Genomic DNA, 13,742 nt, shown 5'->3' with positions numbered 1-13,742 from the left:
TATCACAAAGAATTTCCATGTGAAACTGTGCTCAGCAAAATTTTCACTAAGCAAAAACAAATGACAAAACTCAATTATTTCTGAAACAAAAAGCAGGATAATATTTGTTCTTAGGATTTATAATGTAAAATAAAAATCAGAACATAAGGAAGCCTGAATCTTTGTTGGCTCATATCATCAACATACCATTTAATTATCCCGTGACATTTAAATTCAGGCAAAACAAAGACAGCAAACAAACAAACAAACAAACAAAGAAAACACATTGTTACAAATGCAGCATCTGCATGATGAACAGTTAAGAAGAACAGTTAAGATATCATTGACACATAATCCATTTTGTGATGAAAAGTGTGTATGGATTGCTTGCAAAATGTAACACAAATGTGAATAAATAATTGAAATCTATTTACATGTTGTGCTCCAAACCAAAGCACTAAGCCGTTGGAATGACTTATTTTCAAAAGGAAGAACAAATGAATCCCTTTAGCTTTCAGTTCGTAATTTTATTTTTTCTTCCTTATTGTGCCAAGTGTGAATTTAGTTACTGAAACTTGGTTCTAAGCATTTCTAGTGGACTTAAAGTGAAAGATAAACGCTTCTGCAGCTGCATGCAACAAATGAGGAATAAATACAGTTATTCTCAGTTTTGTCATTAGTTGGAAAGTTTTTCAGTTCTTCAGGCTGATGAAAACAGCTCAGGATGCCTGAAGGGATATGGGGTAAGTTATTAGATGTCCTAAATCATTTAAAAGCATTCATTTGATTGCTTATTACATTATTTACACATATTTTATATTATTGCTTTTGCTATTGATTTAATAAGTCAAACAATCAATTAATGAACAAGTTGTGTTTAAGAATACATTTAATCGTATCTAGCAACAAGGAAGGCTGAGGGTCAAACAATAAAAAACATACACAAGAAACAACTTAGTCTGAACTAATCACACATCACTTCTGACAACTTTCTTACTATGACACAAACCTGTTTTCATGTACACATAAACTTTATTCCATTTCCATCAAAAAACCATGCACAAATAAAAGAAAGCTAAAAAGAATCTACTCAAATCAGAGAAGGATGTGACTAAAAGTTACAGACATAAAATTATATGACTAGAAATATTCAGACACTTTATTTTGACATTCTTCACCATCATCTTCAGTAACTGCTTTCCTAGTTAGAGTGAAGGAAAAATAATTAAATACTAAAATGTAAAAGATAACGTAACAGGGTCAAAAGTAACTATTCTTTATTCATTATTGATTCCATTAAATAAGTAGGTCTTTTTAACTTGAGGCAGTTTACCTCTGAACGGTTGATCTGGACATGTAGATGTATCTGGAGGTTTATTTAAAGGAAGCAGTCTGTTTCTTTTACTGTACTCTGTTTCTGTTACTGTTCTGGGACTGAATCAGTAAACAAGAACCCTAACCATTGTACCACTACTGCCCTAGGTAGTACAGTCCACATCTGATCATTTTGTGACAGTGTTACATCTTAATCAAAACACATAATTGTGGCAGAATGTTCTTCATACTCATGAGTCATATTGTTCATAAATATCATAGCTGAAAAAATGCCTTGATAAATAAAAGACTGTTTTAATCATCTTTTCTGGGTTATAACAGTTTAAAGATTTGTTTTTCTCTCCAGCCTGGACTTTGGTGCTTGTTCTGCATTGCTGTAGTGTTCTGAGCCAACACTCCATCCTGGCAAAATGCAATGAAGACATAAGTTTGCCGTGCAGTGTCAGTGAGCAGGGTGGCACTTATCGCTATATGGTGTGGTACAGGAACGACACTGCCATCATTAAAAAGAAGCTCAATGATGTGACATTTTATAATAAGTCCTCTCCTGCATCTCTGGGAGTTCGAGATACACTGGTGTTACAGAATGTGCAGACCTCTGACTCTGGATATTACCAGTGTTTCTTGGCTGCAGACGTTGGCCAAAGAGACAGGCAGTCGGATGTCTCACTCACAGTTTCAGGTGTGTGTAAGTTCATACTGACTGTACTTTTATTTATAACTCATGAATTGTGTAAGGTATAAAACACAACCAGACCTGCAGTTATATTTCAAAATGTTCTTCATATTATTCAGCAGGGATTGGCAATGAGTCAATATACTGTATTAATACTATGATCTGTCTGTAGATTCATTTCTGATTGGCTGTAAGTTATGAGTTTAAAGTGTTGAAGGCCAGGTAGTTCTACTATTGACCATTCTAACTGAATTGCCTAACAAACAATTACTGTAACATACAGTACAGTCATAGTTGCATACAGAATAATGCAGCTATAGTAAACATTTCCTAATTCTATTGTGAGCCATTTAACTTCTATTCTAGATCTAAAGACCCATATATAAAATAATTGATGAGAATTAGACATTATTTTTTACACTTTCAGTCAAATTTTGCACTGCAAATGTCAATAAGCAATGGCCAGAAATGGAAAAAACAGTTTTAGTGGTGTTCATGTTTAGTTTCTTTGGCATGCCACACTCCCCAATGGTGAATCTTCTAAACCCTAATTCTTAGGGCTTTAAGAATTTAAAGTTTTCCATAAGTATTTCTGATTTTGCCCTAGTCTATTAAGGACATTATGCTCATAGAAAGTTTGAAATAGTAAAAAAAAATATATTAAAATATCAAGTACATGATGATAACAACTCATTTCTGTAGGCCACTGTGTAAGAAATTCCTGTGTTTGTAATACACATCTCAGCTAAATCATTATCTCACTTCCAGGGTGTGCAACGGTCAGCCCGACTATTGGTCATCGCAATCTGGAGAGCGACTGCGACCTCCCACAACGTACTGTTCTATATCACACTGTTTTGAGTTACACATTCTAATATATGCATAATGATGAATATTTTTCATGCACTAAATTTCTTGGCATTTCTTTGCAGATTGCAAGATAAATGCTGTTGAAATGACAGAAATTCCATCTCTTTTACAAGGTACACATAAGGTCCAGTCTGATCATCTTCAATGCTTTTTCATAGGCGCAGTTGTGGTTCTGGCTGTTCTAAGTGTAACAGCTGTTGTATGTTTATGCAAACAGAGAAAGACATACACCAATGTAAATGTACCTGTATCAGTTTGAAATGTCTGTAAGGATATATGTAACAAGTTCGATACTGATGATTAAAAAAGTGTTGTTCAGAGATGCATTGGAAACAAAGCAGAGAAGAAACTCAGAGACATTCTGGTGTGTTACCACAAAGAATTTCCATGTGAATCTGTGCTCAGCAAAATTTACAATAAGCAAAAACAAATGACAAAACACATTGCTACAAATGCAGCATCTGCATGATGAACAGTTACAAAAAAATTATATAACCAGGAATGGATCCAGATATTGATTATGTGTCTTAATGATATCAAATATTCTTTGATGAAAAGTGTCTTCAGAGTGTCGCTGTTTTTTTTTTTTTTTTGTATGAATTGCTTGCAAAACATAACACAAATATGAATAAATAATTGAAATCTATTGATATGTTGAGCTCCAAACCAAAGCACTATGTTGTTGGAATGACATTTTCAAAAAGTAAGAACAAATGAATCCCTTTAGCTTTCAGTTCTTAATTTTATTTTTTCTTCCTCATTGTGCCAAGTGTGCATTTAGTTACCGAAAGTGTGTATTTCTTAAGCTGGGGCCCATTTAAGGAGTGCTTTGATTATGACCATGGGCGTAAATACCTAGGGGGTCCCCCCCCATCCGAGGGTTGCCCCCCCCATCCGAGGAATGTCCCCCCCGTCCCCCCAGTAAATAGTTGAGTCCCCCCCCCCCTCCTCACAGTGGTTTGACCCACTGCCTGCTTTCCCAGTACATCTCATCTACTCTGCACACACGAGTCAGGTGTGTGGCTGCGGCCCGATTAATGTTAAACTCCATTAAGTAGGGGATTTTATTCACCTTAAATAAAGCGATACTCTTTAATGTAGGTGACGCAGACTCATTCATAAATTAGTTGTGGCAAAAATGCTGATTACCGATTACCTTACTGAATCTGCTATATTAGTGATTAAAATATTACTTATCTAGGTCACGTTAGCTTGTTTACAATAGCTTGTTGAATCAGTGTAACTAACACGCCAAAGCCGTTTTGTTGTTTTTATACATTACTGTAAATTGATTATTTAATAATGATTTTGTTACAAAACATTAATTATTTTATATATATTTTTCACAGTAACAGTCATGTTTATATTTTATTGTATGTTGATGGCTTAACTGAAAACAACAATGCAATAAATAGTTTTGAAGAAAAATCTGCTTTTTCATTGAAGCTGAGAAAAACTTTGAAAATAACCATAATGACGCAGTCTCCATGCGACAATAATAATGATAAAAACAAACTTTTTCATTGTGGGGACATGTCTTTATAAGTACAATTAGACTGTATTATTTATGTCCCCCTTCAAAAATTGCTCATGACAAATTTTATATTTATTGTCCCCCCCTACTGTTAAATGAAATTTACACCCATGATTGTGTCACTTGCAGTGGCATTGTGATAGATCAACCATTGATCTACATATTTAATGGCACCCCAGATGGGACTTCATAGGGGCTAGCGTGATCTGCGTCCGGAACCAGGACCACTCTCAGAAGGGTTACAGAGGCCGGCCATAATATTAAGGTAAGCAGACGCCTGTTATATTCAAAAGTCTGTGTATAGTGAATCCGTGGCCTGAAAAGGGAGGGGTGGCCTTGGGAGACGGACAGCTGCCCTTGAAGTCAAGAACTCCTAAGGGTGAAATAAAAGAACTGGATGAGAGGGAACAAAGGGAAAATAGATAAGGTTGTTTTGATTTGTGACTGTGTGTGTGTGAGAGACACACACACAGAGAAAGAGAGACAGTGTGGGTGAAGTTGTGTGTGCTTGTGGGTGCGTATGCGCGCGTGTGCGGGTGCATGCGCGTGTCCATGGGCGAAGGTGTGTGTCAAATTCTTCTGGCCAGATGAAGGAGGCAGCCGCGCGCTCACACACAAACAAACGCACAGAGACACAGAGAGACTCCTCAGAGCTGCATGCAACAAATGAGAAATAAATAAAGTTATTCTCAGTTTTGTTATTAGATGGAAACTTTTTCAGTTCTTCAGGCTGATGAAAACAGCTCAGGATGCCTGAAGGGATATGGGGTAAGTTTAAAAGCATTTATTTGATTGCTTATAACATTATTTACACATATTTTATATTATTGCTTTTGCTATTGATTTAATAAGTCAAACAATCAATTAATGAACAAGTTGTGTTTAAGAATACGTTTAATTGTATCTAGCAACAAGGAAGGCACTTGGTGCTTGGTAACTTATTTTTTGTGTTTTAGTTTTAGAGTCTTGTCCCGGTGCTTAGAACACATCACTTCTGACAACTTTCTTACTATGACACAAACCTGTTTTCATGTACACATAAACTTTATTCCATTTCCATCAAAAAACCATGCACAAATAAAAGAAAGCTAAAAAGAATCTACTCAAATCAGAGAAGGATGTGACTAAAAGTTACAGACGTAAAATTATATGACTAGAAATATTCAGACACTTTATTTTGACATTCTTCATCATCATCTTCAGTAACTGCTTTCCTAGTTAGAGTGAAGGAAAAATAATTAAATACTAAAATGTAAAAGATAACGTAACAGGGTCAAAAGTAACTATTCTTTATTCATTATTGATTCCATTAAATGAGTAGGTCTTTTTAACTTTTATTGATGATTAACAGTTGAGGCAGTTTATCTCTGAATGGTTTTGTTGATCTGGAGATGTATTTAAAGGAAGCAGTCTGTTTCTTTTACTGTTCTGTCTGTTTCTGTTACTGTTCTGGGACTGAATCAGTAAACAAGAACCCTAACCATTGCACCACCACTGCTCTAGGTCATACAGTGGTGGCATAGAACATGTGAAATAAACAGATGGAGTGGGTATTTATTATACAGCACTAAGGGCTTTCTTAATGTTTTGCCTCTGAAATTATGCAGTAATTTTATTGCCACCTAATTCCTGCAAAGTGATATTATATATTATATATGATTATATACACGGTTATTATATCGATATTCATTTAATATAAGTGAAGAGAAAACATTCACACAGCATTTTTTTACATTTCCTCTGGTTTTCTTGGTTTGAAGTTTACATCCAATAAATGTTACACGTAAATGAATAATGCATAAAAATGACTTGCTCTTAGTGTCAGGAGGATAACACTGCAACGATACACTATAGAGGTGCAGTGTGCTGTGCTGTGGCTACACTCGAATACTCGAATAGATCTGAAACTGGTTGCGGGTTCTGATGCCTCTGTAGAATGTGAGTCATGACTCTCAGTGTACTGTATAGAACAGCATTGTTAGGACAGTGCTTGGTAACATTTTTTGTGTTTTAGTTTTAGAGGCTTCTTCCAGTGCTTAGAATTGTGTCTTGATTAAAATCTTTAGTTTCACTTTGGAACAGAAGTGATTCACTTCATACTTGCTATTGTATATGCAATCCAAAATATATCTAATCTGTTATGAAGCACTTACATAATTAATAGCATGTTCTTAGGATTCAAGGTAATTAGAATATGACTCACTGGTTAAGGCTCATGGTTGCTGATCTGGAGGTCGGGGATTCAAGCCTCATCATTCGTAACCTACCACTGCCGAGACCAGGAGCAAGGCTCTTAGAGCTTCTTGCTGCGGTCATGCCCATATTTACTAAGGGATATAAATCCTTCCTTCTGAAACTATGCTATACATAAAATCAATAAGTTAGTTAATTGCTGTTAAAAGCAAAAGAAAAGGACTATACCATAAAGACATTTTAAATAAAATGGGGTAAAACTTGAAATATATACAAAAAAGGAACGCTCATATTATAATTAGATTCCATCACCATCATGTACAATTTTGCCTTGCACTTCTAGGGTTGGGGATTTTAGTGCCACTTTTGCCCTTCATGTGCAGAGTTTGCATGTTTTCCTTGTGCTTCTGGGTATGTCAGGTACTCCAATTATCTTCCCTGGTTTCAAAGACATGCGTTATATTCAATTCTAAATTGACCACCGTGTGTGAATGTGTATGTAAGTGGGTGTGTGTGAAACGGTAATCTGTCCATGGTGTTCACTGCCTTGTGCCTAATCCCCTGGGATAGACTCCATGCTTCCGGTGACCCTATGGATGGATGGATAAATATCAGTTATGCTTTAGGCAGGTGTAATATTGTTCCCAAACTTCATATCTAACACTTAACACTCCTACTGTACACGTCACATCTGATAATTTTGAGACAGTGTTATATCTTAATCAAAACTCATGACTGTGGCAGAATGTTCTTCATACTCATGAGTCATATTGTTCATAAATATCATAGCTGAAAAAATGCCTTGATAAATAAAAGACTGTTTTAATCATCTTTTCTGGGTTATAACAGTTTAAAGATTTGTTTTTCTCTCCAGCCTGGACTTTGGTGCTTGTTCTGCATTGCTGTAGTGTTCTGAGTCAACACTCCATCCTGGCAAAATGCAATGAAGACATAAGTTTGCCGTGCAGTGTCAGTGAGCAGGGTGGCACTTATCGCTATATGGTGTGGTACAGGAACGACACTGCCATCATTAAAAAGAAGCTCAATGATGTGACATTTTATAATAAGTCCTCTCCTGCATCTCTGGGAGTTCGAGATACACTGGTGTTACAGAATGTGCAGACCTCTGACTCTGGATATTACCAGTGTTTCTTGGCTGCAGACGTTGGCCAAAGAGACAGGCAGTCGGATGTCTCACTCACAGTTTCAGGTGTGTTTAAGTTCATACTGACTGTACTTTTATTTATAACTCATTAATTGTGTAAGGTATAAAACACAACCAGACCTGCAGTTATATTTCAAAGTGTTCTTCATATTATTCTGCAGGGATTTGGCAATGAGTCAATATATTAGTACTATGATCTGTCTGAAGATTCAATTCTGATTGGCTGGAAGGTATGACTTTAAAGTGTTGACCATTCTAACTGCATGAACTGCATTATTTATACACTTTTAGTCAAATTTTGCACTGCAAACATCAATAAGCAATGGCCAGAAATGGAAAAATGGAAAATCGAAGAACGAGCACCAAAGTTTTAGTGGTACTCATGTTTAGCATTGATTTACACTATCTTCTAAACTCTAATCCCCAGGGCTTTAAGAATTTAGAGTCTTTCATATCATATATATTTCTGTTTTTCCCTTAGTCTATTAAGGGCATTATGTTCATAGAAAGGTTGCAAAAAAAATGAATTTGATTTGTTTAAAGAAAAGTACATGGTGATATCAATTCATTTCTGTAGGCCACTGTGTAAGAAATTCCTGTGTTTGTAATACACATCTCAGCTAAAGCATTATCTCACTTTCAGAGTGTGTAACTGTCAGGCCAACCTGGATTTCTACTGAAGATCAGTGCACTCTTGATGTAGTGGAAGTTTCTATTATGTGGTCTCTGCTTGGTTTTACTTTAATCAGCATTTCTAAAGTTATCCTCTGCACCATCATTGTCATAGTGAGTACAAAGAACTTTTAACCTTTTTCATATACAGTACATGAGGTGCAAACCAATAAAACAATAATTATTGTATTAAATATGAACAATTTAGAATTTAAACTACTTAAATCAATACTAAATCAAATACATTTGTAAGCTGGAAATGTTTGTTGATTTATTTATTCATAGGATTGACAATCATGCCATACATACTGTAATCATGTCTATTTGAACATTCATAACGTCTATATAAATTTAAGAATAAAATATACTTTTCCAAGCTGAAATATGTTTGTACAAAGTGAAGTTTGCAACCCAGTGCTCTCGTACCCTTTACTATGCATGCTAATCAGGTGTTTTTTTTACACTTAGGTTTGCAAAAAGCAGAAAAAACCTGAGATGAGAAACAGAAGCAGGAGACAAAGTTACAACTGTCACAAAGACCGGGACAAACGATACTTCTGAGTTTGTTAAAGGGCAGCTTCCTGTTCTGTTTTCACTTTGTTGCTGGTGATAGACAGGGTCACACGGTGCTTCTGCTTATTCCTCACCTACTTTCTTTCCACATTGGCTTATCTACTACTAACCAGAAGGGGTGAAAGTTAACGCATGCTTCCTCTCAGATAGGAAAAGCTAGCCAAACATATATTTTCATAATACTGATTATGTTGCATCACAGGGCAGTGTGACACACACACACACACACAGAAAAGCACTACCTGCCCTGATCTGCATACATGGGGAACTCCTAACCCTAAGGTTGTTGGTTCGAGTCTCGGGCTGGCAATTCCACAACTGAGGTGCAAACTGCTCCCCGGGCGCCTCAGCATAAATGGCCGCCCACTGCTCCGGGTGTGTGTTCATGGTGTGTGTGTGTGTGTTCACTGCTGTGTGTACGCACTTTGGATGGGTTAAATGCAGAGAGCGAATTCAGAGTATGGGTCACCATACTTAGCTGTATGTCACATCACTTTCATGAGCTCACTGATGCCTCTTAGGTATTAGGCTGTACTTCTTTGAGCATACAGGCAGAAAGTTTTATTTTTAGAGCTGATACAGTTGTTAACTAATAGGAATGTTTCAAGACCTGTATAACTTGAATACTGCTATTACAAATATAGCTATACAGGTCTTGAAATGTTGCTTAACAAATAAGAACAATCATAATGCAATGCATGAATGTAGCAATCTGAATAGAAATAACCACAATAATCCTCTACTGTAATGTATATTTTATTAAATATTTGTCAGGTGCTTTGGGTAGATATCAATAGAATTTATGGGAAGAGGTGAAAGGTTGATAGGACTAGCGATAAGTAAAAACATAGTTTTCGACCTTTTTCATTAAATTCGAATAAAAAAACAGTTTATAGGCTGGTTCCTGATGAGTTGCTGGCAACTTATACAAACACCATGTAATGCCACAGCACACTGTGAGTCACTTTCAGGTACGTTTCTGTTTCTATACTGTGCAAATGTCAACACGCCCTTCCAGATGAAAGTGACATAATTGCTTGCAAACAACAAAAATGAAAAAGAAAAACTTGTGCTACAGTAAAATAGCCACACACAATGAGAGCGTTCTTTTTGCCCTCTTCATGTTTCACTCATTCTTTCAGCTGTGTGATGTTTGAGATGTTTCTAAATGATTCTCTGGACAGTGGAATGGCTAATTACAAATTCTTATGAGATTTTTTTAAATATCCTTTACCAGACTAATAAGCATCAACAATCTTCTTTCTGAAGGCCTCAGAGAGCTCTTTGGATCTCACCAAAGTGAAACCTGTCACCCCAACAATTAAAAGCTAAATCGAAATATCTAAATAACTAAATACTGTATCTGAGGTTTAAATAAGGCTTGTAGGTAATTTTATCCATTTTAAGTACAAATAAATTATTTTTATTAAATTACATTTAATAGAGCATTAAAAAAAAAGATCATTCAGTTTTATTTGTTTAGTTATATTACTTGAATTGTCCAATATTGGTGAAATGATCAAATCCCCATATGTTTAACTATTAAAAACACCCACAGGATTTCATGGGGTGTCATACTTTTTTCACATGAATGTATATACAGTACAGTGGTGTGAAAAAGTGTTGGCTGATTTTTTTATTTTTTTTGCATGTTTGTCACACTTTACTGTTTCAGATTATCAAACACATCTAAATATTAGTCAAAGACAACACAAGTAAACACAACGTGCAGTTTTTAAATGACATTTTTTAGTATTAAGGGAAAACAAAATCCAAACTCACATGGCCATGTGTAAAAAAGTGTTCGGATGTAGGTAGGTTCGGATGTAGGTCGGTTCAGATTTTGTTTTTTTACCTTAATAAAAAAACCTTCATTCAAAAAGTGCATGTTGTGTTTACTTGTATTGTCTTTGTATATATATTTTTTATCTTTCTAATATTTATATTTCTTTGATGGTCTGAAACATTAAAGTGTGACAAATGTACAAAAAATAAAGAAATCGGGACGGGGCCAACACTTCACTTTCACACCACTCTCTCTGTGTGTGTGTGTGTGTGTGTGTGTGTGTGTGTGTGTGTGTGTGGTATGTGTGCGTGTGCCTTGCAGTCACGTATTTCAGGATGTGTGAATTCTTTGTTATTTTGCATCAGTGTTGTGGTTTTCATGTTGAACATACTGCAAGGTATAAGGTAACTGCATTAGATTCCTGTGTGAAAAAATGCATGTATGTGTGTGGTGCATTTAGCAAGTATAACAAAATGTTTAGCACAACCTTTCTTTTTCACACATTCTGAAAGCAAGGATCACAGCAGTTTCATGTACACTGAGTGTGGGATTAAAATATACAACAAATTGCTCTGTAAGGCACTAGAGCTATATAAATAACTTTTATTAGTTTTTACATTTTTCATTATGCATACATCTCAAATATTCACTATAAAGCAAAAACATAAAGTCACTTGTATCTGTAAATATTTAATAAGAGTTAATCATAAATTTTCTTGAAATAATTTGTGACGATGATAAATAAGATGAAAATTATTTGAGTCATCCTCAGTTAGATTGCATACAGTATGTCATTTTCTGTTTTCATTATCATTTCATCTATTGTTTTACTGATAACTGTTAATCATGTAGTGTGAATTCTACTGTAAATATATGTTGAGATGTTATGTACCTTTTCCACACTTCTTGCCCTTGTTTAAAACAAATACCTCGACATATATTTTAATAAATTGTGACAATGTGTTTGCTTGTATACATTTTGTTTTGATTGGTTTATGCTTTAACATTCAGACCAGAAAAGGTCTATTGTTCATACAGTAGCTCTATAAAATTTGACTTGAATATTAAGACAAGCAGCACAAACAATACCCATGAATTTGAAAATCATCAATATTTTCAATATTTGAAAAAAAAAAGTACAAGTAAGTAAAAATTTGTGCAGATTAAGTATAAAGTCTAAGCAATGTTATATATTTCCCCGTCTACCTTATTCTTCTGATTTTAAAGATGCTTCATGCATCCATTATATTCCTTCACCCCTTATCAAATGACTCTGATAATCTGAACCATGTATAAATATGTAAATGAATAACCATATACATGATTAGAATTAACTTTATACTAATTTTGTTATGAAAATATATGTTATATACAGTATACTGTATATATTAGAGATATGTGGAAATTTGAAATCTTGTTGGGGGGAAAAACATAGCCAAAGCATGTGCCATTTTCCAATAATATTGAACGTCTTATTTACATTTACATTTACAACATTTGGCAGACACCCTTATTCAGGGCGACCTACATAAGTGCTTAAATCTCTAACATTGGATACATTAATGCTGGCTATCTTGGCTACATACTTAAGATACCATGAGTTTAAAACATTGTTCAAAGTTACAATGAAAAAGTATCAAAGGTTGTGTGTGTTTTTTTTTCTTTATGAATGCAAAAGTTAGGGAAGAAAGTGTTAGTTGAAGTGTTTCCTGAATAAGTAGGTCTTCAACCGCCGCTTGAAAATAGCCAGTAACTCAGCTGTCCGGACCTCTAGGGGAAGTTCATTACACCACCTTGGTTCCAGAGCAGAGAAGAGTCTTGTAGTATACTTGTCTCTTACCCTGAGAGATGGTGGAACCAGTCGAGAAGAAACCGACATAAGCGAGTCACATTAGCAACATGAGAGGAAAAGGACAGTTGACAGTGTGTTTGTGAAAAAATTAGGGCTCTGTGGAATTTTGTAAATATTGGTTATAAGGGAAAAATGGATTAGGTCCATTGTCCATGGTTACCCCAAGGTTGCGAGCTGTGGCTGAAGGGGAGATCAGATCGTTGTGCAAGGATATAGCAATATCATGACCTGGGAATGAATCACCTGGGATGAACAGCAGTTCAGTTTTGCTATGATTGAGCTACTTATTAAACCAGAAATAAAGAAATGCTGTTTAACATGATAAAGTACAACTGAATTCAAACCATGTCCTGTTCCAGCCAATTATATTAAGTTTTGTTAGTACAAATTCTAGGTGGGCAATTTTTGGTATTGGCCCCAACACCTAATCCATTTTTCCCTTATAACCAATATTTACAAAATTCCACAGAGCCCTAATTTTTTCACAAACACACTTAACTTCACTCAGGTTGCTCTTGACATAAAAACATTGTTCCTTTTTTCAAGCTTTCATATCCACCAGCATACGTTCGATAGTTTACCCTGTCGCTATTGCACCTGACTGTAGATGGATGCATGCATGCTTTTGTAACCTCCCCCTGACACGTGCTGCTTTCCAGTTATTAAAACTATGCAAAGTAAATATGACATCTTTCTTGTAAGCAGTGGCATATTTCCATCATGGCAAATAGAAGCATGAATCCTACAGGACAAAGTACTGCAAAGTTGGTCGGACCCCATCACTAACCACATGAACTTAATGAAGCTTTAAAGAAAAAAAAACTTTTACTGGGTGGGCAAGACCCAAGTTTAGGTGAGCTAAGCTGACCATTGCCCACTGCTCCCCAGATCCAAACTATTAAATAAAAAATAAAAGAAATAAAGGAAAGAAAAGAACTTCTTCTTTTTTTGCAACACATTGATTTTGCAACACGTTGATCATAAATTTTCATTTATTTCGAGGCTTTAAACACAGACAGAAAGACAGACAGACAGACACATAGATAGATAGATAGATAGATAGATAGATAGATAGATAGATAGATAGATAGATAGATAGATAGATAG

The 13,742-nt window shown here is 35.3% G+C and overlaps 1 protein-coding gene across 3 annotated transcripts; it reads left to right on the top strand.

Annotated features, from left to right (window-relative positions):
- The first annotated feature begins 565 nt into the window (after window positions 1-565).
- On the top strand, window positions 566-11,746 carry LOC113655790. 3 transcript variants are annotated; one of them, XM_027166546.2, is made up of 8 exons: window positions 566-722; window positions 1,661-1,996; window positions 2,759-2,824; window positions 2,923-2,973; window positions 4,524-5,162; window positions 7,462-7,797; window positions 8,396-8,538; window positions 8,893-11,746. In XM_027166546.2, exons 1-5 carry the CDS (start codon window positions 704-706, stop codon window positions 4,532-4,534), a joined length of 483 nt encoding a protein of 160 aa, XP_027022347.2. In that variant the 5' UTR covers window positions 566-703; the 3' UTR covers window positions 4,535-5,162; window positions 7,462-7,797; window positions 8,396-8,538; window positions 8,893-11,746. The 3 variants fall into 3 exon arrangements, with proteins under 3 accessions (XP_027022347.2, XP_027022345.2, XP_027022346.2); XM_027166544.2 differs by lacking the exons at window positions 4,524-5,162; window positions 7,462-7,797; window positions 8,396-8,538; window positions 8,893-11,746 and having other exon boundaries at window positions 2,923-3,789; XM_027166545.2 differs by lacking the exons at window positions 566-722; window positions 1,661-1,996; window positions 2,759-2,824; window positions 2,923-2,973 and having other exon boundaries at window positions 4,566-5,162.
- Window positions 11,747-13,742: the final 1,996 nt, after the last annotated feature.

Source organism: Tachysurus fulvidraco, chromosome 14, assembly GCF_022655615.1.
Source record: "Tachysurus fulvidraco isolate hzauxx_2018 chromosome 14, HZAU_PFXX_2.0, whole genome shotgun sequence".
In the NCBI taxonomy this organism is placed as follows: Eukaryota; Metazoa; Chordata; class Actinopteri; order Siluriformes; family Bagridae; genus Tachysurus; species Tachysurus fulvidraco.
Note: the sequence above shows the minus strand (reverse complement) of the source record. Positions and strands in the feature narration are given on the sequence as shown.